We start from the raw sequence: 23,845 nt of genomic DNA, 5'->3' as shown, positions 1-23,845 counted from the left end.
CTTACTTCACTCGTCCTCTCAACCCCGAATCTATTCACAATCTCAGTTCGGAAACGATGTCGCGTTCAGACCACTCGACTCGTTGGCGCAGGTTAAGATGAAGCAGGACTGCAGGAGTGGATGCTTGCGCATACCCGGTGCGCACATTAGTCGTTAGTGGAAATCTGACTAATGTTTTTAGTCTTCGACTCTCTGTAGCAAACGATAAAGCCAAAACCAAGCATGAATTATTTAATACCAAATTAGACCAACTTACATCCATCAATGCAAATTTTTATACCGTTAATGCTAATGTTTCTTCCAATGAATTCCACGTTAAAACACCAAATCTATGCTTATACAGTATCACATATTGATTGAAAATAAATACATAAATAAATAAATAAATAAAAGAATGACACAGTTTCAAATTGTTGTGTGGTGTCTGTTTTAAGCTGTCGTGTTCGAAATGATCGATGGTGGGAAGTGGGTTTTAGAGTAGTGTGGAGTTTCTCTGTTTTGGGTTTGTTTTCGTGGAGTTTGGCTCTGGTTTTGGCGCTCTCAGCCGCGGGGAAGTTCCTTATATGTCGCTCTGAAAGGTTTGTATCTTTTTGGGGTGTGTTTGGTGTACTGGGAGAGTTATGGAGAAAGAAGAGAACAAGGGAATCTGACTCAGGTGCTTTGAAGAAGTGATTGTTTTTGAAAGAGTTCGAGCAGAGTTTTGCAACCACAAGAGGTGTTTGTTTAATTGATTGAATGGTTATGTTCTTTTACTTTATCTAGGGTTGTGTGTGATTGGCCTATAGAAGGAGTGACCCTTCTTTCATGTCACGGTTGCTTTTGCTGGATATGATCTCTGGGTGTTTCTTTTATTAGAGTGTTTTAGTAATAGGATAATTAGGATTTATGATGAAATAACAAGCCTCGATGAATCGGGAGAAACTGTTAGCTTCTTTAGTTGACTGTTAATTGGTCGTTTGTGGTATGAATGTACTTTCCCAAAAAAGGAAAACGAAAAAACTTGGGGGTTTATTGCTTTTTTGACAAGTGAAATTATCTTGTCCTGTATTTCTTTCTTTCCTTCTTCAAGTTATGGAATGGTTGGAGTTACATGCTTCGGCTTGAAAGTGTGAAAAAGGGTCACATACCCATATGCTTAGATTTCGTTGTGTTTCTGGAATTGGGAGCCCAACTAGTACTTTTTTTTTTTTCGTTTCTTCTGGATTTGGAAGCCTTTGTAATCAACTGGGAAACTAAATTTTGGTTTTTTGTCTTCATACTGAAAGTCGCTTTGAAATATGTGGTATCTACCTTATTCTTCCTCTGTTCACCTCTTTCTTGATGATTTGACATCTTCATGTACGTATGATCCTTAAAATTTCAGTTCTTGTTCATTCATCTGTCTTTTCTACCAACCCTTGCTGTTATTTTTCTTCTCACTATTAAGATGGGGAGAAAATTTTCTCCTTGCTTGGAATTCCTCTGTCACAGTTAGAGATGGTCAGATGGCTAACTAAGTGGTTCACATAGATTGATTTTTCTTTTTGCTCTTGGTATAATATGGTCCCATGATTGGTGATGTGCGCCAAGAAGTATGCATTTGATGCTATAGTGTAATGGTTCCACTGTTTTGCACTGGGTTGTTACATCCTCAGTCAAAACACTCATAACTCAAGGATGGTTTGATTCAAAAGAGTGACTACCAGTTTCAATAATCAGTTTTTAAGGGTTGCATTCGACATCTGATATTTAGTTGAAGTATTGCACTGAGTAGCAAATTCTGTTCTCCAGGAATGCCATTGGGTTCCGCTGCATTTTATGTTTATTATGTCAACAATTAGCCTTTAACTTTCGCTTGTGAGCAGCATTTACTGTTTCCGTTTTGCAGTTTGTTTCGTTTTTCGTAATTAGTTTCCCTTCTTACATTTGAAGTGATTCTTTCATATTCTAGAAGGCTTCTTTATTCAATTAGTCCATTTTGTCATCTGATTTTCATATTTCTCTGTATTTATAAGCTATACAAAAAGCTTATCTTGCTGACTGTATCATCAGTTCCAGGAGCATGAACTCTCCGTCCACCCAATTTGTCACCTCAAGAGGGATGGGTATATATGAGCCTATCCATCAGATTGGCATGTGGGGTGAAAACTTCAAGAGTAATGGTAATCCAAATATACCTACTTCTATGATTGTAGCAGCAGACACGAAACTGGACTGCCAGGTACAATTTTTTTTTTGCGTTTTTCGCCCTAGGCTTGCAGTTGCCATTGCATTCTTTGGTAACTACTACTGAAAATTTTTCACATAATGTCTATAGTCAGAGGATACTTCACACGGATCTCTGGGACCTCCTTACAAGTATGACCAAGCAAATAAACCTAGAGATAGGGTAAGTGTGATTGTGTTACGGGGTATTTAAATATAGTTTTTTCTTAGAAATTGGAAGATGCACTGCTCTTAGTTTGGGTTCGCATTCTCCCACATCTATTTTCTATCTTGGTGTTGACTTTTGAATATAGCCTACTTCTCGTAGATGCCTCTCTGCATCTATCCTGCATGTTTGAAGATCTGAAAATTTCTTTCTTTTCTCTATTGCTTGTTTTGCTTGTTCTGTTTCTTACAATCAACTCATAAATTATGTTTCTTATATATACATATATGTACGTATATTGTTGTGTGTGCATTTTTTTTTTCCTTTTCAAGGATGTTCTTTGATTATCATGAGTTGAATCTAGCACTGCAACCTTTTATATATCTGTATGCAGGTACAAAGGCGTCTTGCACAAAATCGAGAGGCAGCTCGGAAAAGCCGTTTGAGAAAAAAGGTAGGAAATTCTAGCCATAAAGCAGATACAGTGTGTTCAATGTGTTGTATGACATACCTACTTATTGAGTGTTGCTTCACAGGCATATGTCCAACAGTTAGAATCAAGTCGTCTAAAGCTCGTTCAGTTGGAGCAAGAGCTTGAGCGAGCAAGGCAACAGGCATGAAGAAGATTAGTTCTTTTTCCATATTTTCTTTATCCATTGCTATAGGCAAACAAACCATGATGTTCAGAAGACTAGCTCTTCTTCTGTATGTTCTTTTTATATCACCCTAATAACCAGACAAACCATGTTCCTACTTAAATCTTTTGAAATAATGACTGGTTTTCTGTAGGGTCTGTATCTTGGTAGTGGAGTAGACACTGGTCATCCGTGGAACTCTGGAACAGTAAATGCAGGTTGGTTTCTCAAGATGTTTATAATACCTTTTCTCTCAATTGTGCTGTCTATGTCAAATGCACAACCCTCATATATTGTTCCTCATATGGCACTGATGTTTGAGAATGCATGCTGTGGTTATCAAGTTGCTTGAAATGTTATTAAACTTATTGTTTTTGTGAGGCATTTCATTATAGATGTTTTGTGAAGTAAGTTATCAGGTTTAATGTTATAACATTGAAGAAAGTTCGACAATCTTTTACTTGCTTGTGACTCGAGCATTTTTTATTTTTATTTTCTTTGTTCTCCAAACAGTGGCTGTAGGCATGTCTTCCCCTTACCCTCACCTTCTTTTGCTTCAGTAGACCCTTCTACATTCACCACTTGGGAATAGAGAGTATGATGCTTTCAATGGAACATGAAAGTGTCAAAGACGGCTAAGCTAACTGGTAAAGAGTTCTCAGAGCATGTAAAATAAACATGTATGAAGTTTCCAAACAACTCGGAGAATGGGAATACTTTCTTAAGTGTTAGTATTTGTCAGAATATGAAAAATATGTGTCTGATTTTATTATGTTCATTTGATGTTTTGTCAAGAGAACAATTCTGCACATAGTGGCAATGAAGGCAAAATTTTAATGATGGTTATGAATTGACCGAAGTCATATCCATTCACGCTAATGGTTCACTCATGCTGCTTGTTTTATAGCATTCAAACCTTTATCAACCTGATTTGTCTTTATTTCATACATAGAATAACTTAGAGTCCAGCGATTGACATTCCTTCATTTATCTTTGATTTTGTGCTACGATAATTCAAAATGCCATTTCAAATAGTACCTATTGTAGAGAATACCATATAATTGATTCATTTGCAGTTAAGGTCCTGTATGCTTCTGTTAAACATAAGTCTTTATGTCAGTCACAAACACACAAAAGGATGATACAAATTACTTAATCCTGAGATCTTTCAGTTGGTATCATTTTACACGACCTTCTGATGTATTTGCTTTGATCTCAGCACTTTTTTTATATTTTGAAATCTTGTTTCTTTTAGCTATATTTTTTCTCTGATTCTAATTTCTCTAAGCTCTTGAGAAAATCTGCAGGAATTGCAGCGTTTGAGATGGAGTATGGAAACTGGCTGGAAGAACAAAGTAACCAGATTTGCGAACTGAGGAAAGCATTAAGTGCTCAAATAAGGGATGCTGAGATGCGGTTTCTTGTGGAGAATGTGATGAGCCACTATTCCAAACTTTTTCGCATGAAGGCAACAGCTGCAAAAGCTGATGTTTTCTATGTGATGTCCGGCATGTGGTTGACGTCGGCAGAGCGTTTTTTCTTGTGGATTGGGGGCTTTCGTCCATCAGAGCTTCTTAAGGTGATACACGAATTATGTAAAATTTTCAATTAGAGGGACTATTTTGCCATGCTTATGTGTGTTAGAAGGTCGAACTTGTCGCGGAATTCAGAATATAAGAGTGATAATTCTTGCCGAGCACCCCAGCAAGAGTCAGCTGACTCCATTCAGGGAAAAAAGGGTTTGTATATAAATTTGATCTGTTACATAAATAAGCGTGTATGCAATATTTGGATTTGATTGAGCTCATATTGGTTCTGACTCCTGACTCCTGAGGCATTTATGACTTATTGGTGCTTTCCAATATACTTGATTGCACACCTAGATCCATTCTTGCATAACTACTATAGATATTCTGATATACACAAAGAATACAGATCCTATGCAAGAGTGGCCCTGCCTTTGAGCTTGGTCCATGGTGATCTGTAGTGATGGTGCATGTCTTGTCCATATATGTTGCCACAAAACGATTAATATAAATTTTCACTAGGTTATGTGGATAACAGGTTCTTGCTTCACAACTTGACACTTTGACAGAACAACAAATTGTGGAAGTTTGTAACCTCAGGCAGTCATGCCAGCAAGCAGAAGATGCTCTTTCACAGGGTCTGGAGAAACTCCAGCAAATTATTGCCGACACTGTAGCGGTGATTCCATTTCCTGAACCAACCTACACACCAGAGATGGCTTGTGCGGTAGAGAAATTGGATGCCCCTGTCCGCTTTGTGCAGCAGGTAACAGTGCTGCCCTTCTAGTGGTTTCACTCCCATCATTGGTTTAACTACAATGATGTACGATTCACTCCTCCTTTTCCTTTTCACAAAACCATTTTCTTAATCATTCATTCTCCTTTGTCACTGCAACTTGATAAAGGATACTTCTTGGTATGCTCTCTTAGAGAAGTTGGGAAGTTATCAACCGACTTCAATTTTCTTGAAAGGGACTGTATGTGCCTCATCCCGATTTCGGATTCCTAAATAAGATAATGAACCCTGAATCTTCCTTTTTTATCCCTTCATATATGTCAATTTTCATGTCAGTAATACCTGTCTCCATTGTTATTTCTCATCTTTTTTTTTTGTGTAAGGTATTCTATCAAAATGTTGACCTAATTGAAGCATGCATACTATTTACTGGCATCCTTTATTTCTTAATATATCAAAATTGGATATTGTAATCTGAATTTTCTCTGATTGAATTTTCTGAACTTCTGAATAGTTTTCTGATCAAATATGTAACCTTAGCTCCTTAGTTAGTCCTCCCTTTCCGGGGGTTTACTGGAACTACCGGAGTGCTTCATTAGGACTCCATGACCTTTTCTAATCAATTTATAATGAAGGGCTATTATGTTTCTGGTTTTTGGATCCGTTTAAGGTTCTGCCTTGTGGTCGTGTAAATCTACTTTATGATACTCTTACTTACTGACATAAACGTGTCCCAAATAAACTTTCTTGACATTGCAGGCTGACTATCTTCGTCAGGAAACTCTGCAGCAAATGTCTCGGATCTTAACAACACGCCAGGCAGCTCGCGGCCTGCTTGCCTTGGGGGAGTACTTTGAACGGCTAAGGGCTTTGAGTTCACTTTGGGCTACACGTCCCCATGAAGGTGCACAGTCGTTTAAAGGAGAATAGGAGGTCAAAATCTCAGGAAAACAATCATGAACGCCATGGGTGGAGACCAAAGGTGCTCTTTGGTGATACCTTTACAGACTTGTATAGCCATAATACGAGCTGCTGACAATTTTCTGGCAGCATCTCACAATTGAGAGAAGTTGGAAAAATGTGAATAGATTTCATATTAGAGGAAGTTTATAGCTAAATCAATTTTTCTTTGCTTTTTGAATTTTACGTTGGCTTGGAAGGATTTTGTCTTTTAAGGTTCTTGTTTGAGTCAATAGATGCTTTTCGATGTAAATCTCAATAGCATGTCATGATGTATTTTAAGTGTGTTTGTCTCATGCATTCTTCAACTCTTATGTAAAGTGTTTTTTTTTTTTTCATCTCTAAGAATGCACAGAGTAGTTATGTTGGAACCGTTTAAAAAAATAAAATTGAGGTTCTGATGCTTTTTTTATGTATTAATATTTTCAAGATTTCAGTCTAGTTTTTTGTTTTCCTTTGTGACGAAGAATTCAACCAAGAGTATGTCCATTCAGAAGAGGAATTCCGGAGATAGTGGTATTTTTGAATACATGCTCCAGTTCAGTTGTAAATATAATCTTGAGCACGGAATTAGATGTTTGGAAGTGTGATTTAGTGTCCCATCTAATTGGATGGGATCATTTTGTATTCATTGACTAAATAAAGGTGTGAAGAAAAATAAGATAAAGCTTTTTATGGAGTAAAATAAAAATACTTGAAGAATGAGAGCCAAATTATCTTATCCAAAATCATCTTAGGTCTTTGGATCTGGTTTAGTTTATATTGCCATTTCTGCAGTTACAAAACTAAAAATGGCACCACTTTATTTGCTTCAGAATAGGATAACTGGATAAGTGAAAACAAAGCGTAATCTAACATAGCCATCTCACTTTAGTGATGACTCGATTTTCAAACAGCGTATTTTACAGGCCACCTAAACAACGTATACTCTAGCATAAATCAAGAGCGGTGGCTTTCATGGATTTTCTGTACGCCACTCTTTACCAAAAACATACCCATACATTGATTTTCCTTGAAATGATTATCAGTTGAATATGGTTTCAGCAAAGAAAGAACCACCACAGGCCAACAACTACATAATTTCTCTCAAATAAATTGCCCATCTCTACTGAATGTGAACCAAGGAATTGCGTAGCTGATTAAAGATAGGCTCACAAATCTTGAGACAGGATAGATTTCATTCCCAAACAAAAAGTTTCTTCAAGAGTGCTACCCAAAGATTGGATAACTGCCATAGTAAGATAAATACCATACTTCTCACATGACACATCTTGGAGGGATTAAGGCTAGGTATGGTGCAGAAAATACTCGGTGGTAGAAACATTTGCAGGGTCTAGAGTGTTGTGTGCATCTCAAAGCAACTTTTGCTATCAATAGTTCAGATGTGGATAGTCCATCTCACCGGATATTTATGTACCGGGCCTCCCCTAGCGGTTCTTTGCAGTTGCGATGGTATGGCCAATAACATCAAAAAGAAAATCTGCACATAGCAAAACAGAACAACTTCAGTAAACTTCTCCATTAAACATATTTATGTAGGACAAGAAACAACAATAATTTGAATGCAAAATTCTCTGGAATTTTCAGATATATCGCATCAGGAGAGAGAAATCATATAAAATCGTCTTCTAAGATGATATGAGTAGAGTACTGAGTACCTGCATCGTCTTTTGTGATACACATTGGTGGTTTATTCTGATAACATTTCCATGTAGTCCCCCTCTTCCAACTAGGACACTAACATCTTGAATAAAGAAACTAGATTGTTAGAATGTATGATAGACAAACATAAAAGGTGAAAGTGTGCTATAGATGAGAGTTGAGTGCTTCTTATTTTTCAATTGGAGGTTTTGTCATACCTCTGAGCCTCTCAAACACCGCTGCAGCCAGTTCTGTGGCTCGTGTTTTATTATTGAAACCTTTTGTTAACTCCATTCCTATCATTAAGCTCCTTCCTCTTACATCTCAAATGCCTGGAACACAACTATTAAGCAGTAGAACTAGGGAAAAACTACCACACTCATTGCACCAAAATACCATCAGAATGGGAAGAACATGCATGTTATCAAAAGATACACAGCAGGCTTATAATTAATGAACTCAAAGAATTTGCACTCCGTTTTCTTGGTCGATTTCAACATATCCACAAAAAAAAACCTATTTTCCCATGCTTTATGAGACTTTTTAGAAATGGTAGATCTGCTAGTGGCTGAGACAACAACCTTCTCCCACTCTTCCCCAGGGCTACTCTTACATAGGCCCACACTTGGGAAACAACAAATAAGGATGGAAATTACGGAAGTAAGGTTCGAACTCAATACCTCTCTCACTGATACCATGTTAAGATTAGTTACTTTGTCATTCAAACCAATTAAGGTAACTTGTTGATTTGGAGCGTTTCACATAATTTATATATTCTAAAAAAATAAACCACTACCTATTCTTAGTAATTATCACACTTGCTGACGTGAAATCAATGTTTTTTAAGATTATCTTGATTATCTGTATTCCTTGATTACCTAACTATTTAGTGTCCAAACTTGAAGCTTTTTTGCTTTTTATTTTCATTCAAGATGAAATAATTAAGAGTTTTTTTGGCTCATGCAAACTACGGACATTTGCATCGTTCTATTTCCCTCAAGTAGTCAAGTATTTTGAAAAGTGACAACTGACAAGGTACACTCGAACACCTTAGACTCTCGATAGTTGAATCTAACCATTTGGATATGGAAGAAAATCAATAGCAAATTAAGATTTAAATGATTTTGCAAGGCAAAAAGAAATGGTGAGCCAAACTGTCCCTATAAGTTTGATGCAGAAAAGTTGGTTCTGAAATTAAAAATAAAAAATTGTTTACAATGTCACTGTCCTGCCTCCATCAATTGATGTAATGTAATCAAGGTATTATCCTATCATTCATATGTTTCTTGCAAAAATCGATGCATAAATAATCTCAAAAGCTTCTTAGCAAAATTATGAGCTACAACCTTAAATTTGGAAAAACTAAAATGTGCGAGGCAGAAAAATCAAACTGCACATGATCTTTGAGCTTTAGAAAGACCAGTAAAAATAAAATACCCAATACGCTATGCAGATTTACATGTGCATTGCCTCTTTTCAGATATATGATAAGAACCAGGCCAGGTGTGCGCCCATACACACACCCAGCAGGCCCATACATTCCTTAACCAACCACACAAGCCCAACCACTACCCACATATGGGCTACTTGTAACCAACAAGCCCAATAGACCACTACCTAGAAAACTTGTTGGCTGATTAAAGAAGGCATTTGCCCTCTTTATAAATAGATCACAACTCCCCTATCTAAGCAATGTGGGATATTCGTATCAATATACTAACCAGGATCTGGTTCCTGGAATATAAGAGTGCCTTCATTAAGACATAAACAGTTAGCCCAGCACAAGCTAATTATCATGGGGTTTTCAGGATCATGCAATGCAAGCACCAAAATGATTGTATATCTAGAAGGAATATGAAGCAAGCAATCGTATCGAATATTAAAGACAAGCTCATATATCTTTGAAGAGTTCCACCCCAAAGATTAGCAAACTTACATAATAAGATGAATAAATACTTTCTACATTTGTCTCACAACTTTGTGAGAAAGCACTGGCAAGAAAATCTGCACAGACCAAAACAAATATGGTTTCTTTATATATCTCCACTAAACAAATTTATGTAGAACGACAAACAACAATAATTTGAATGCAAAACTAGTGTGAATTTTGATTATCAAGATCTTTTTTTTCTTTTTTTTTGCCTAGTGATTGATCTCTCTAACAAGGTCATGGCTTCAAATAGATTTGATTCTTCAGAGAAAAGGGTAGAAAAAAAGAAACCTTTGAACATGAGATGAATATAGTACCTGCATCAACTTTTGTGAAACACATTGGTGGCTTTATTTTGGAAACATCTCCATGCCATCCCCCAACTCCAATAAGAATGCCAAGCTCTTCAATCACGAAAATAAATGTTTAGTATGTTTTTCCTCCCTTTCTGTTACAAGTTCTACTCCCAACCATCAAGCTTCCTATCTCTCATTTCTCCAATGACTGGAACAAAATTACTAAGCATAAGAACTAGATAAAAACAGCACTTTTATTGCACAAAATACCACATCAGAATGGAAATACATATATAGAGAGAGAGAATAAATATAGAGAGAACAACCCTTCTCCCGCCTCTTCCCTGGGGGAAGAAAATTGATACAAGGAAGCTCAAACTGTTAATTGCCTACTAAGAAATCTTAGAGACTTGTATCAAGCTCAGGCATACATATGCCTGGATGCTAAAACGGAGTCCTAAAACAAAACTAGCAAATATAGTAAATAGAAGGTGCACAAATATACTTGCAATGTCAATGACAAAGGGTCTTACTGATGTTCAAATTCCAACTAAAAAGGGTTAAATTTAAACACCATCTAAAGAGATGCAAAGTTCAAGAGAATTACTATTATGTCTTTGCTGTAGAGCTCTAAAACGTCTAATCAAGTGGGAGCCAACATCACTGGAGTGCTTGGCACTTCTCTTTATTAAAAACTCTAAACATTGGCTGTCCACTGGTGACCAGACATGATCCCACCAAAAGTGATACACTGAATTTTCAAGGCCTTTACACTTGCTGTTGTGGAGTTGTCACAGCTGTTTTTAAAGGTAAATTGTTACCAATGCCCTGGTGAAAGCTATATGTAATAAGTAATGGAATGACTGATCAAACTAATCGTCCACCTTAGTGACTAAAGATATAATTGGATGTTTCAGTGTTTGCAGGGCAGGAAAACACAACAAGAACTGCTGATATAGAACCTTTTCCATGGTAAATATCTCAGGAATAAAATCTTGTGTCATCAATGATTCATCAAAACCCCGATAACGAGCTCTGCAAGAACAAATCCAGTTTGCACTTCAACAGCAATGCAGACACCACCAGTCTTCTCTACAATGTCATAAACCACTTTCAGATATCTAGGTGCCAACTCAACTGCTCCTACAGCTCCCTAGCATTGACCCAATTATTGCAATCACACAAAATGTTCCGAAATTCTTAGGTTCAGTTTCATGGGAGAGAAAAGGGGTGAATTTTCATATCATGATATACAATTCAATTCTCACCTTAATGGTTTCAGATATAAATCCAGCAACTTTTCCTGAAGTGCCATAATTGCTAGCGACATTAGAGCCAAAAATGATTGTCTCCATAACCTTCCCCAATGCCACATAAAGAGATGCGGTGGAGAGGTCATTACATCTATAACCCAGTAAGGAGCTAATGAATCAGCCAAAGCAGCAGCATGTTCATTCACAGATAAGCCCTTCTGCACGAAAACTGAATGCATAAACTTTCAAACTGAAACGATTGGAGAAATTTTTCTTCAAACCACCCTTTTCCTACCAATAGTCTCTACAGGAGCATAAACCATCCTTGAAATGGTGGAAACGAGTGGCATCTCTCACAATTATTTCTCTGCCCACCAGCTTGGAGATAAATTTAATGGCAGAGTGACAGTCATTACAGACTCTGAGGTTCTTCATTATCCTCAGTGTAGTGTTATCTGGAGTACTTATAAGCCCAAATGCAATGGCAAGTTTCTCACTGTGATGTCTAAGCATCCGTTCCTTCACTTCTTCTTCAAGGTCATGCAAAACAGATTCAGTATCTGGAACAAAACCCATCTTTTTAATCTCCTCCCAGATCTTTGCCATCATCTTATAGATTTCATTTTTCTGAGGGTGAAGTCCATCTTCAACTCCAAAGACATGGACTTTGTTTTGGACATGTAGCCAACTAAAACCTTGATCTTTCTTCACTCCTCTGTCCTTCATTGACTTTCTAATTTTAGCAGCATCTTCCCATCTCCCACAAACTGAATACAAATTAGCTAGGGCAGAATAGGCCCCACTATTATCTGGATCAACAAGAAACAATCTATCTGCCGCAATCTTCGCGAGATCCACATTTTTGTACACCTTACAAGAAGCCAGAAGTGAGCCCCAAGCTATAACATCTGGTTCAATAGGCATACTATTAATAAAATTGTATGCTTCTTGGAGCAATCCAGCACGTCCGAGCAGGTCAATCATGCAAGCATAATGACTATGGGTGGGTTCAATCTGGTGTACATTTTTCATCAAATTGTAGTAGCTTCGGCCCTGTTCTACTAAGCCCACATGTGTACAGGCTGAGAGAACACCAACATAAGTTATATGGTCAGGCTTAATACCAACTGCCAACATCTTCTCAAACAGCTCAATGGATTCTTCTCCAAGACCATGTTGAGCCAAAGCTATAATCATAGAAGTCCAAGAAACAGTATCTTTTTTCCAATATACAAGATTGAACACTCGCCTTGCAAAGTTGATGCTTCCAGATTTTGCATACATGGTAATTAGAGCATTGCTTACAGAAACTGAAAGTGCCTCCCCCGTTCTTATGGCGCTTGCGTGAATTTGTTCACCATGGTCCAAAGAAGCCAAGCTTGAAGCAACACTCAACATGGCAGCTAGTGTGTAATTGTTCGGTCTTGGGCCTTCTCTAACCATTGATATGAATAGCTCCAATGCCTCATTATATAAGCCATTCTGCACATAGCCTACTATCATGGCTGTCCATGCAACCACATCACGTTCTCTTACCGAGTCAAAGATCTGTCTAGCTGGGTTTATATCACCAAGTTTTACATATCCATCTAGAAGGGCTGTAAAGGCTATAACACTGAGATCTGCCCCTCCTTCCTCTACAATCTTTCTAGCAACCTCAACCCCACCAGATTTGGCATACATTGAGATTAAAACATTTCCCACTATGGCTGAAGAATTAAACTTGGTTCTGATGATATAAGCATGTATTTGTTTTCCCAATTCTAACTTCTCAAGATTGGCACAAGCTGATAAAGCACTTGCTAATGTGAACTTATCAGGTTTTAAGAAAGAGTCTTTTAGCATGACTGAGAAAATTTTCAATGCTTCAACATCAAAACCATGCTGATTGTAACCTGCTATCATTGAGTTCCAGGTAACTAAATCCCGTTCTTTCATTTGCTCAAACACAGCCAAAGCAAGCTCAACCTCACCATGGTGCATATGCAACGAAATTATAACATTCCAACTCGATGTGTTTTTCAATTTCATCCTATCAAACACAACCTTTGCGATCAAACCATCACCTGCCTTTACATACATATTTAGCAGCGAATTCGCAACAGGTACGCACCCACTTAGTCCTAGCTTAACAACAAACGAATGAATCTTCTTACCCACACCTAAAGCTGCATCAGCAGCACACGATGCAAGCACATTAGTGATGGTGTACTGGGTTGGCACAACACTCTGCTTTATCATATCTACAAACATATGCAAAGCATTTTCAAAACGACCCATCTGATTATATCCCACAATCATCGCGGTCCAAGAAACAGAATCACGACTAGGCATTCCCTTAAAAATTCGAGAAGCCACATCTATCCGGCCCTGTTTCGCGTACGCAGATAATATGGAATTCCAAGATAGAGTTGTCTTCAGAGGCATTTCATCGAACACGCGGTGGGAATCCAAGACAGACCCAGTTTTCGCATAAAAGTTGATGAGGTTATTCATCAAGTACACACTAAACTGAAGTCCAGACTTGATTATTCGGCCATGTATCGATTTTCCAGTGAATGTGTCATTGGCTTTGAGGCTTGTTTGGAGGAGATGGGCATAGTAATCTGAAGGAGAAGCGAGCGAAGATGGGCTCCCCATCAGCAGATACCTAAATCAAGAGCTGCTCGCTTGGGTACGACAAAATTGGCGCTAAACCAAAGAGCAGTAGCTAAATCAACCGTCAACTGAAGCATGTGAAAAGGATCCAGTAGAGAGAAAAGAAACCTGTTTTTCGACAAATCAGATTTATCCAAAAAAAAGTGCGTCTTTTTCAAAGGAATGAGCAGGATCCAGAACTCGAACTGTATGGGCCAAACCAGTGTCATTCTGGGCTTACATTGCAATTGAAATATTATATATATATAATTAATGTGCTCTCTCCTAGAGACGGTTGATAATGGCCCCAACACATGTTCCAAATTACTGAGATTACCTGCACAAGGAAAGTGATCAAAGGGAGTTCTGAGTTTGTTCTTGGGCCTCACCTATGCTCAAATCATATTTTAACTCGTGAAAAGGGGAGTTCGGTGCTCGGAGCTCGCTCTCTTGTATCAGCATTATTGTGTAGAGTAATTTTAGTATTATCACATGCTTTCACACCTTTCAACCCAAGAATGGTGAAGGTATTGCAGCCCCGAAATTTTTTAACGGTCCAGCAACCGCTACTCAGGCATCTCTGCATTCGTACCTAAATTTATCAGAATCAAAGGTACCTGCGCACAATTTAGGGTTTTTTTTTTGTTATAAAATTTTCTGAACTTGCTACTTTACATGATGTACGAATAAATATATATTTATAGGATTAGTATCAATGGCGAAAAGAAGGGCTAAAAAGACGGTTAAGGAAGCCGCAGCCTCATCGCCGGCCCTCAATGAAAATTGTGGCCACGTGAAGGCTACCCAAATTGAGGACAAAGAAGCTGCAATTTTGGTCCAAGACGGTACAGTTCTTAATTAGGGTTTGTTTAACTTGTATATACTTCTTTTAGGTATTTGTTCGCTATTATTGAACTTGCAGTATTCATTGTTTGAGGAATTGTAGGCTTAATTTTGCATTTTATGCATTTTTTTTTGTAGTTTATTGATTTGGTCCTTGAAAACCCTAATTATTATTGTAATTCTCTTCTCTTGTGCATTTTTTTAGTACATTTCGAAGGAGATAAACTTCATTTTGTTTTTTAGCCTTCCACTTGAAAATTTTGCAGTTGAGAGAAGAATTGGTGCTGTTAGGGCCATGCGTGATGTGGAGATTGAGCATTCGCTAACAGCCTTGCATTTGCTCCGTTCCTACTTTAGTGAGGAGCAGCTTCAATTACCTGTGCTTCAGTTTTTTAAAGAGAACCTACTGAATCTGTCCATTGTGAAAAATGAAGAAAATGGACAGTGTGAGGTGAAATGGAATGATAGAGATGGAAATTTAAATATGAACCATGGTGATGAGAGAGACATAAATGCTTCCCTTCTCCATCGCTTATCCATGGTTCATCCTAACTGCTCCAATATCTCATTGTTTGGTGGCATTGATTTGCCAAGTGAAGGTTATATTGCACAATTTGATACCTAGGTGACTGTAATTTGAGTATTTGTTGTTGTTTGTGTTTGACCTTGAGTTGCTTTATCTATGCAGCGAAAACAAGCCTCTTTGGTGCTGATAATCTGAAGTTCAGGGACTTTGTATGTTCTACGAGATTCCCATTCCCCTCTATTAAATGCCTGCTTTTGTTCCTGTGTAGATTCAAATTGATGTTTTATATTATTTGGCTTGTTTGGATATCAGTATTTCCATAACACCTGGGGGGGGATGGGGGGTTGGGTTGGGGGTTGTTATGGTATTTCTTTCGTTACTTGACAGAGGTTCATCTGATATATAGTCTGAGTGAGGATAAGAAATTTGTTCTCCTCTGATGTTGTTGGGTGCTACTTGGTGCTGCCCATGAAGTTTTTTTCGTGTCCCACTTCTCGTTTTTCGCGTTTGGGGATATGATAACTTTCTTATTAGCTTTTAGGTGCATCTGCTCATGTTATGTTCCTTGTTCATGGAATGAGAGCATCAAGCCATTTTTTTTGTGATATCCAAACAGCACTGCATATTGAGGGGCTCTTCAATCAGATAATAAATCTGTATATTTTTTGCTTTTATAGCTTATGGAGGATCCATCTGACTATCAGATGCCTGGGATGCATAGTGGTCTCAAAACTCCTGGGGTATGTAGCTTTTTTACCACATCTGATTTTTCAGCCTTGACAGTGTTGATGTTGTTTAATTGTTTGGATTTAGTTATTACTGACTTTTGTGCCAAGACACCAATGATTATGTGATACTTAAGCAAATTAAAAGGCCCAACCGATCTACTAAGCAGATAATTGAATGTTTGATCCTATAATGTAGTGCTTGGAAATGAAGTCCAATAAGTCAAGACCTTGGGCGAACATACTCAGTAGAAGCTATGGCGTTTCTGAATACCTTTTAGACGTTTGAATACATAGGGTTCTACTCATATAAGTTGTGATCAGTATGACTGGTGTTTCATTCTGGTGTGCTGAAGATCTCCATGAGGATTTGTGCACAGAGCTTGTGCGGGTTGTTGAGTTTTGAATAAGCTAGTTGATGCACTCTAGTTGACAAGACAAAGGACCCTGGTTAATAAGAGGAATCTCTTCTAATGAATGTGAATAGAAAGTCTCTTCCATTATAAATAGCTAGAGGCGGCTCCCGTTAAAATTAGATGGACAAATTAGAATTATGAAGAAAGCTGAGTTTGTATTATTAGATATATGCACTCACTAATTGAAGAAGCATCTATGATTTATTGTTTTTAGTTTACATTTTGAGGAAACAATTGTCTCTTAATGAATGTATGATAGCTTCATTGCAAGGTAGGCTTATGAAAACCGTGATATTATGACTTATTTTTTAGAATATCTTGATAGTTAATAGTACGTAGGAATATCATTTTCTGTACTGGCAATCCAATGGAGTATCTGGATCAGCATTAGCGTTTGCCTTTTCAATTTCTCGATGTCTGACTATACTAATACGGTATGAATATTGTTACAGGTGAGCAGCCAGAGGTTGTCTATTGGCATGACACCCAAAACTCTACGAGTTCCTAAACCTGGTGAGATGCTTCTTTCTGTCCATGGCTCTCCCCTCGGTGTCTACAAAGACGATAACATGGAAGCCATACATGGTATGCTCTTAACAGTAATATGCGTGTGTCTGTCTTTACATACACACGTGCATAAACAGTTTTTGCATTATCATTTTCTCCACTTTCTTTATTTTTATGATCTCTATCATCTTCATGTAGAGTCAGAAGAGGGTTGATTTCCTTCAAAACTTTCAATTAGCCGTTATTCAAGGATATACAACATTTGTGATGCGAAGATGGTTTCCTAGTACTTCTTCTAGCCTTGTATGAACAGCCCTGTACTATATGTTTTGATTTTTCCCTGTAATGCGTGACATTGTGATTTAGATCCAATATGCAGTTATGTCCCTTGATCGGGTTTGGTAATGACAGAAGATATTCGGGCGATATTACATTTCTAATACGCTTTCATGAGCTCATAGGTTAGTATTTAAAACTTCTGCAACAGGAGGAAACATTTTGAATTCATTGAATGTTTGCAATTGCGGCTGACTAAATTTCCGCTGTATTTTTGTAGTTATGTTGGATTCAGGATTTAGCAATAACAGAGAAAATTTTCTGTTGCACTTAGTAAAGTACACTATATTCCATCAGCCGCTAACCCGAGGGTCAACTATCCCAGTGGTCGAGTTGGGTTTGTTGGTCGGAGATGAAATCTTCTAGCTGAATTTTTTTAGCCTAATCTCATATTTGTTTTTCCTAATATCATTTTTTTTTTTTTAAAAAAGTAATGTTAATTGGTGAGTTTACATAATCATAAAAATAATGTTAATTACTGGGTTTCTTAACTCAAATTGAACGTGAAAAAGACATAGAATGTTTCGGGATTATATTCAACGGTCCATAATTTTCATATTTTTTTTCACATTCAATTTGATTTTTTTGGGACAAAAAAATACCATTGGAGATCAATGATTTTTTAATAAAAAAAATTTGTAGTGTCTTTGACAGCCACTACAGCAGGGTCTGCTGTAGGACCCCCGCTCATCCTCCTATGCTCCCCTATTTATCAGTTCTACTAGGAAAAAAAAACCATGTCTTCCTTTCCCCTTTTGAAGCCAGAAAAGTTGCATCCTGTTTCTCAGCCAGTGAACTCTTCTTCAGGTGTCATTTCTTTTCTTCTCTCTATTTCTGATTTTTATTAATTTCTTCTTCTTTTTTTTTTGCTGTTAGTGTGCATCAGGTTCCTTCTCCATACATGGTGTATTTCGTTCTTTTTTATATGAGTTGAACTGAGTTCCTGATTTTGCATTTAAAATAGGGATAAACCTTTCAAACATAAATGGCATTGAGTTCCGATTTTGATAGTTTAGATGTGAAAATGGCAACTGAATGGAGTTTTAGACTTGTATATATATGGGTATGATTTTTTTTGTAGAGAATATTAGGGCATTTATACTGTAAAGGTGATGGATCTATATTTTACAGTGTTTGGTATTGGGGCTGAACAGAAGAAGTAGCTTTGATTTCTTATTGTCTGGCATCATCTACTTGTCAGCAAGAAATATCACAATTTTTTTTTTTTAACAGTTCATTATAAACATGATGGAACTAGATTTGAGTCATTTGACATTTGTCCCAAAAAAAGAAGAGAGATTTGCAGTATGATTGAAGTGTCGGTGCTAAATCAGTAAATCCAAACTCCCTGTTTCTTCAGATGTCCAATTTTGTCTCTTCAATTTTCATTGCCTTAAAATTTTCGTACTTTATTTTTTTACAAAAGCTGAAGGTATTGAATATGCTTTGTATTTTGGAAATTATTTGTTTGAGTCGATTATTATTGTTGGTGTTTTCACATGCAAGGACTGATCTATGCTTATGTAATAGCTACACTTTTGCAGTTTCTTCATTCTGCATTTCTTTGAAAAGTGACTATTAATTGGGAACTCATGCATCCTTTTTTCAAGGAGAAGAATGGATGCCATTTCTATGTTGTCTAGTCCGAAAAAACAGAAGATAGATGAAGGGGATAATGTGGATGCCATTTGGAAAAGGTGCTTCTTCTCCATTCTTTAGATATTCAAATGTACTTCCATCTCTCACTTGATGATTCTTTGCATGGGTTATGTGTCAATTCTTGGATCTTTGCTGCTGTTAGACGACTAGTTCAAGAGCTTTCTCTCTCAACCCCTTCACAAGCAAAACTTTTGTTGTCCCATTGTCTTTGTACATGCAAAACATTAAGCACATTGAATGTGAACTTGTCATGTGGCTTAGAGCTTCCTAGAACCATTTGCCTTCATACTTTACATCTTAGTCACGTTAAGTTTGCCGATGACGCTTCCATCCATAAATTATTTTCTGGTCTTCCAGTCCTTAAAGAGTTGCAATTGGCTGGCTGCGGATGAAAAGAAGAGTGCTACAATCTCGATCCCAACCCCTGAGAACTTAATTTTGGATCAGAGTGGTTCTCTCAACCTGGTGAAGTCAAGTCGATTGGGGATTTATAAGTGCATTCTCTTGTGTGCGTTTGTGATTTAGGGTGTTCCTTTTGTATGCTTGATTCTCTATTGTGAATTTTAGAGGGGTTTGTAATAAGGGTTTCCTTGTTAAATCGATGTCTCCATTTTTGTTTACATGTTTGATTATGCATCCGCGTATTTTATGGAGATTGTCAATGGTTTATTGTGAATTTGTGATTGAAGATCACTTGCGTTGAATTGAACAATTCGGGGATTTTAAATATCCATAAACTTATATAAACATGTGGCATGCATATCTCCATTTTTGTTTACATGTTTGATTATGCATCCGTTTATTTTATGGAGATTGTCAATGGTTTATTGTGAATTTGTGATTGAAGATCACTTGCGTTGAATTGAACAATTCGGGGATCTTAAACATCCATAAACTTATATAAACATGTGGTATGCATATGTCTATCTGGCTTGCCACTTAGATTATGTAAGTTTATGAATGAGAAAATTATGGACGTATATCATTTTGGTTATTGAAATCCTGTAAGTGAGAGAAAGTTAATCTTTGATTTAGATATGCCAGGTCAATTTTGTGTTGTCTCAAAAGCATGTCACCTGTTAATTCATTTTCTATTTAGAAATTTAAAAAAAAAAAAAGATATTCCAAAAAATAGAAGAAAGGATTAGCTTTAAATCAATATGCATGAATTTGCCTCCAACACTCCAATGATTACATCCAAATGTATTTATGTTAAATTTATTATCATTAAGATCAAATGCTACATTATTAAGATTGTAAAGCAAAAAAAAAAAACTCAACCTCCCAGATTAATGTACACAAATTTTGGATTACCATATATAATATTGACTCTTAAGCTCCGTCAATCACGTTAATGGTGATACAATTAGATGACATTGTAATAATGAAACGCACTTAAATCAAAGCATTAATTATTTCAAATGTGATACTTGATGAGACGCGTTAATCTTGAGCTACATATAAAATTCAATTTTCTCAAATGATGTTCCCAATAAATAACATTTTTTTTGTAATCCCACAGTGTAGCAAATACTCCAAAGGAATAACTACGACAAATCATGAATCTATTTCAATGACTAATGCAAATACTGTTCCCAATTAATGACATTAGATATGTTCGTTCATGTCCCATAGAATGCCAAGAGTATGAGAGTAACTAATGCATATCATAACTTTATTTCACCATCCACAGACTTTTCTCGCTATAAATAGTATGTTACAATGGTGGTCAAGATATGTTCAACAAGTCCCTGCTTTTGGTCTTCGTTGCCGGACTCACACATAAGACAAGGTATACTGGCCGAATAAATAAACAGGCCCAAAAAATTACTTTTTGGACCTCACCTCTTTTGGGCGTTAGAGAGTTTTACTACATATCTATTACTTATATATAAAGCCCCTGGTGGGCCTGTGCTGAGGTGGCGAGTAGAGTGTGTTTTCTACAGTCGAGAGTTTGGCCGTCTTTTTGGATGTGGTTCGTGTATTGTTTGGTAGCGCAAAACAACGACGTTTGTGTGTTGTATTTGTTTCGTCGGTGAACGGTGACGTTTTGTTGTGTTAGCTATAGAGTTCCTTTTGTCATTTTGTGCTGCTGCTTTTGCTACTGTGGCTGACTGTTTGAGACAGCATCGCATGACGACAAATGCCTGGGTTCATGAATTTTGGTAAAGAGATGCTTCGTGCATGAACCAGTTGTGTTCGGTGGTGGCGATTTGTGCAGGATTGTGCTACGGGTGTTAGACGGAGCTCCAATACTGTGTTCGGTTGCTTATTTGCTTCAGTATTATGGGAAAGATTGGAGCTTCTTTGCTATGTTGTTCATCAATTTCAGTGCTCCGTTTCATTTTTGCTGTCAATAATTGATCTAAATTGAGCGCGTTGGTGTTGTTAGCTGAGAGCAATGGAAGATACCAATTTATGGAATTTGCATTGTTTTCGTGTTTCTTTCTTCCATTATTTGACAATTTTTTTTGCTAATCGTTGTGTTTATGTCGGTTTGCCTTTGTTCGATTCGAATGGAGTATATTGCAATTGTAGTTAAGTTAAGTGACAGATTCCATCTGATTTTGAAATTGTTGCGGCGATTCGTGCGGGATTGGGCTACGGGTGTGAGGTGGAGTTTCGAGATTGTGTTCGATCGCCTGTTGTTTTGCAGGTTTGTCAACTCAAATCCTTCTTAGTCTGTTAATTTCCCTTTTTAGTGTGTTTTCTTCGATGTGTGTGGCCATTTCGTCTGTCGGGTGTCGTTTCTCTCATCAGCTTCTTCATGCTTTTTGTGGTTTATTTGGGTACGGCTTAAATCCACCATGTGATTATCTTTTTGATGCTTTTGCCTTTGATTTTGGTACAGCTGAATTTCATCAGCATCTTGAGTTGGGTTTATTCAAGTGCATGAATTTCACAATTGCTATTTTGTCTTGCCTTCTCCAATTTACTTCCCTTGTGTGTTCGGTTTGGTACGGAACTCTTTCTTCGTCTTCTTTTTGCTGTGTGTTTGATTCATGAACCACAATAGAGTCGTGCTTAATCCATCAATGTGTTGATCTGGGGTTTTGTTGTTTGTGGGAGTTTTTGGCTGCTGGTGTTAGGTGTGGGTTTTAAAGTGATCTGATCTCATTTTGCAGGTTTGGTAGCTGAAGTTGGATCGATCTGTGGTGGGATTTTGAAGGTTTGGTAGATTGTTGATCCATGTGTGTCAGCTATGTATGGTTTGATGATTTTCTTGATGCTGGTGTGGTCGATTTTTTGTACAGGTTCATTTCATCGGCTTTGTCTGTTGCTTTGTTAATTTTTGCTGAAAGTAAGTTTACTTCATCAAGATTTTAAATTGAGGGAATTACATGTTTAACGAAATAAGCATAAGCTTGGGTCATGTTGGTGTTAATTGCTCCATTGTTGTCGTGTTTCAAGGCAATGCTTCTTTAGTAAGTCAAGATGGTATCGTGTGTGGGTGGATTCTGATTGATATTACATGGAAGTTTCTGCAGGTTTTGTTCTCATTATCATGTAATGAAGTTAAGATCCATGCATACCAAGGACGGATTGATCCAGGAATATTGGAGGAATAGCCTAATATCCATGTAAGAATCAATGAACATTACTTCCAATAAATCACACGTTACATTTCTTTTAGTTTTGAGATTTATCTGATATTGGGTGCTTCTCAAATACTGAAATGAATTCAGCGGTCGCATTCTCTTATGATAGATGGAACAAGAAACTAGCCGAGGAGAAGGCACTCTGAAGACAGGTTGGTGGATTGCAGTGTGGAGGAGCTAATGGTATGGATACTTCATTCGCATATGGTTTTGGTTAGGTACAATACATTGACTACCATTAATTGCTAAATCTGAAACTCTGGGTTTTCTGGGAGCAGATTAGCTGGTTGTACTACCAGAACGAATGCTGGATTAATGATGAAGAACCAAATAGTCAATTCCTCAAAGAGATCAAATAGGCTGAATGTTAGAGGGGAAAGGCAATTGTTAATGCTCCTGTCAAAGGGAATGCTGAAGCTTCTAACTACAGGCTCTGTTGTTTTGCAAGCAATGTTCAACTCTCTTTTATTCTCAGGTGAGTTTCTTCAGTTGTGGGTTGACGTTTATCATTTGTGCCTGTGGTTCTTTGGTGTGGATTCAGTGTGGGTGTTAGGTGGGGTTCATAGGTTGAGTGCGATCTGGGTATGCCTCTATTTTTCTGCTCTCTTATGATTCACCTTAATTGTTTCGATTACATGATTTTGTTTCAGATTTTATGGTTCAATTCTTCGATTTTTGACGGGTAATTGGCTCTGGGTTTTATGGCGTTTCCGGGTTGGTTGGTTGGTTTTGAGTGACACTCAAAAAAAGAAGCAAACACTTTACCAATCTCATTGTGAAGATACCCAACTTTATATTATGTTTTGTAGGGAAGCAAATGAAAAAAAATAAATTAGGTGACCTCTTCCTGGAGCCTAAAGCTACTGAGATGCAACACATTCTCTGAGTTGTCAAGGTATTGGTTCTCATCTTTGTGGATGTATTTATCTATAAATTTTTGTAGGAACAATTTATGGAACATAACACAGTTTTTTTTTCCTTTCATGCATAAATGAGGTCTATCAAAAAGCATTGAACCTGTGAAGATGTCTAAACGTTCTGGCTGGAGTGTGATACTCAACTTCATTGTCATATTTTAACTAAGATAGGAAAAACATTACTGACATTTTATTACAGACATCCCGCGGCAACGCGCGGGTCGGACACTAGTAAGTTTATATAATGGCTAAGAAAAATTTAGTCTTTCATTTTTATTAAGAATACAAATTTAGCTTTTACTATGTCAATTGAAGTAGTACTTGCACTTTAAATATATGAAAGTCTGGCCATT

The 23,845-nt window shown here is 37.2% G+C and overlaps 3 protein-coding genes and 1 long non-coding RNA gene across 18 annotated transcripts; 3 read left to right on the top strand and 1 right to left on the bottom strand.

Annotated features, from left to right (window-relative positions):
• The first annotated feature begins 293 nt into the window (after positions 1–293).
• Positions 294–6,503, top strand: LOC120011694 (transcription factor TGA1-like). Of its 3 annotated transcripts, none has more exons than XM_038862790.1 (9): positions 294–578; positions 2,032–2,200; positions 2,297–2,368; positions 2,745–2,804; positions 2,887–2,964; positions 3,140–3,203; positions 4,293–4,564; positions 5,050–5,277; positions 6,007–6,503. In XM_038862790.1, the coding sequence occupies exons 2-9, from the start codon at positions 2,042–2,044 to the stop codon at positions 6,175–6,177; spliced, it is 1,104 nt and encodes a 367-aa protein (XP_038718718.1). In that variant the 5' UTR covers positions 294–578; positions 2,032–2,041; the 3' UTR covers positions 6,178–6,503. The 3 variants fall into 3 exon arrangements, with proteins under 3 accessions (XP_038718718.1, XP_038718719.1, XP_038718717.1); XM_038862791.1 differs by having other exon boundaries at positions 294–715; positions 2,038–2,200; XM_038862789.1 differs by having other exon boundaries at positions 296–715.
• A 766-nt stretch (positions 6,504–7,269) lies between these two features.
• LOC120013464 (pentatricopeptide repeat-containing protein At2g22070) lies at positions 7,270–14,199 on the bottom strand. 5 transcript variants are annotated; one of them, XM_038865277.1, is made up of 7 exons: positions 10,959–14,199; positions 10,682–10,871; positions 10,096–10,282; positions 9,785–9,852; positions 8,067–8,180; positions 7,866–7,951; positions 7,270–7,687 (listed from the first exon to the last, which is right to left on the bottom strand). In XM_038865277.1, exon 1 carries the CDS (start codon positions 13,965–13,967, stop codon positions 11,619–11,621), a length of 2,349 nt encoding a protein of 782 aa, XP_038721205.1. In that variant the 5' UTR covers positions 13,968–14,199; the 3' UTR covers positions 7,270–7,687; positions 7,866–7,951; positions 8,067–8,180; positions 9,785–9,852; positions 10,096–10,282; positions 10,682–10,871; positions 10,959–11,618. The 5 variants fall into 5 exon arrangements, with proteins under 5 accessions (XP_038721205.1, XP_038721206.1, XP_038721203.1 ...); XM_038865278.1 differs by having other exon boundaries at positions 10,682–10,902; positions 11,037–14,199; XM_038865275.1 differs by having other exon boundaries at positions 10,682–11,227; positions 11,343–14,199.
• Positions 14,200–14,270: 71 nt separating this feature from the next.
• Positions 14,271–19,664, top strand: LOC120013466. 9 transcript variants are annotated; one of them, XM_038865287.1, is made up of 10 exons: positions 14,275–14,577; positions 14,669–14,809; positions 15,074–15,406; positions 15,496–15,542; positions 16,011–16,073; positions 16,927–17,059; positions 17,180–17,284; positions 17,361–17,442; positions 17,538–18,124; positions 18,934–19,664. In XM_038865287.1, exons 2-7 carry the CDS (start codon positions 14,680–14,682, stop codon positions 17,194–17,196), a joined length of 723 nt encoding a protein of 240 aa, XP_038721215.1. In that variant the 5' UTR covers positions 14,275–14,577; positions 14,669–14,679; the 3' UTR covers positions 17,197–17,284; positions 17,361–17,442; positions 17,538–18,124; positions 18,934–19,664. The 9 variants fall into 9 exon arrangements, with proteins under 9 accessions (XP_038721216.1, XP_038721209.1, XP_038721207.1 ...); XM_038865286.1 differs by having other exon boundaries at positions 17,361–18,124; XM_038865284.1 differs by having other exon boundaries at positions 14,276–14,577; positions 17,180–18,124; positions 18,934–19,014; positions 19,334–19,664.
• Positions 19,665–22,465: 2,801 nt separating this feature from the next.
• On the top strand, positions 22,466–23,720 carry LOC120013920. The gene is made up of 5 exons (XR_005471496.1): positions 22,466–22,557; positions 22,663–22,758; positions 22,854–23,050; positions 23,385–23,470; positions 23,572–23,720. It is a non-coding gene; the product is annotated as an uncharacterized LOC120013920 (long non-coding RNA).
• Positions 23,721–23,845: the final 125 nt, after the last annotated feature.

This window comes from Tripterygium wilfordii, chromosome 13, assembly GCF_013401445.1.
Source record: "Tripterygium wilfordii isolate XIE 37 chromosome 13, ASM1340144v1, whole genome shotgun sequence".
Taxonomy (NCBI): domain Eukaryota; kingdom Viridiplantae; phylum Streptophyta; class Magnoliopsida; order Celastrales; family Celastraceae; genus Tripterygium; species Tripterygium wilfordii.
This window is presented reverse-complemented; position numbering and strand designations above follow the sequence as displayed.

Coding starts and splice junctions, on each gene's coding strand:
- LOC120011694 (XM_038862790.1), top strand. CDS start 2,042: ATGAACTCTCCGTCCACCCAATTTGTCACCTCAAGAGGGATGGGTATA. Junction 2,201..2,296: donor ACACGAAACTGGACTGCCAG/GTACAATTTTTT, acceptor TAATGTCTATAG/TCAGAGGATACTTCACACGG. Junction 2,965..3,139: donor TTGAGCGAGCAAGGCAACAG/GCATGAAGAAGA, acceptor GGTTTTCTGTAG/GGTCTGTATCTTGGTAGTGG.
- LOC120013464 (XM_038865274.1), bottom strand. CDS start 13,967: ATGGGGAGCCCATCTTCGCTCGCTTCTCCTTCAGATTACTATGCCCAT.
- LOC120013466 (XM_038865279.1), top strand. CDS start 14,680: ATGGCGAAAAGAAGGGCTAAAAAGACGGTTAAGGAAGCCGCAGCCTCA. Junction 15,543..16,010: donor ATCTGAAGTTCAGGGACTTT/GTATGTTCTACG, acceptor TTGCTTTTATAG/CTTATGGAGGATCCATCTGA. Junction 17,060..18,927: donor TAACATGGAAGCCATACATG/GTATGCTCTTAA, acceptor CCTTTTTTCAAG/GAGAAGAATGGATGCCATTT.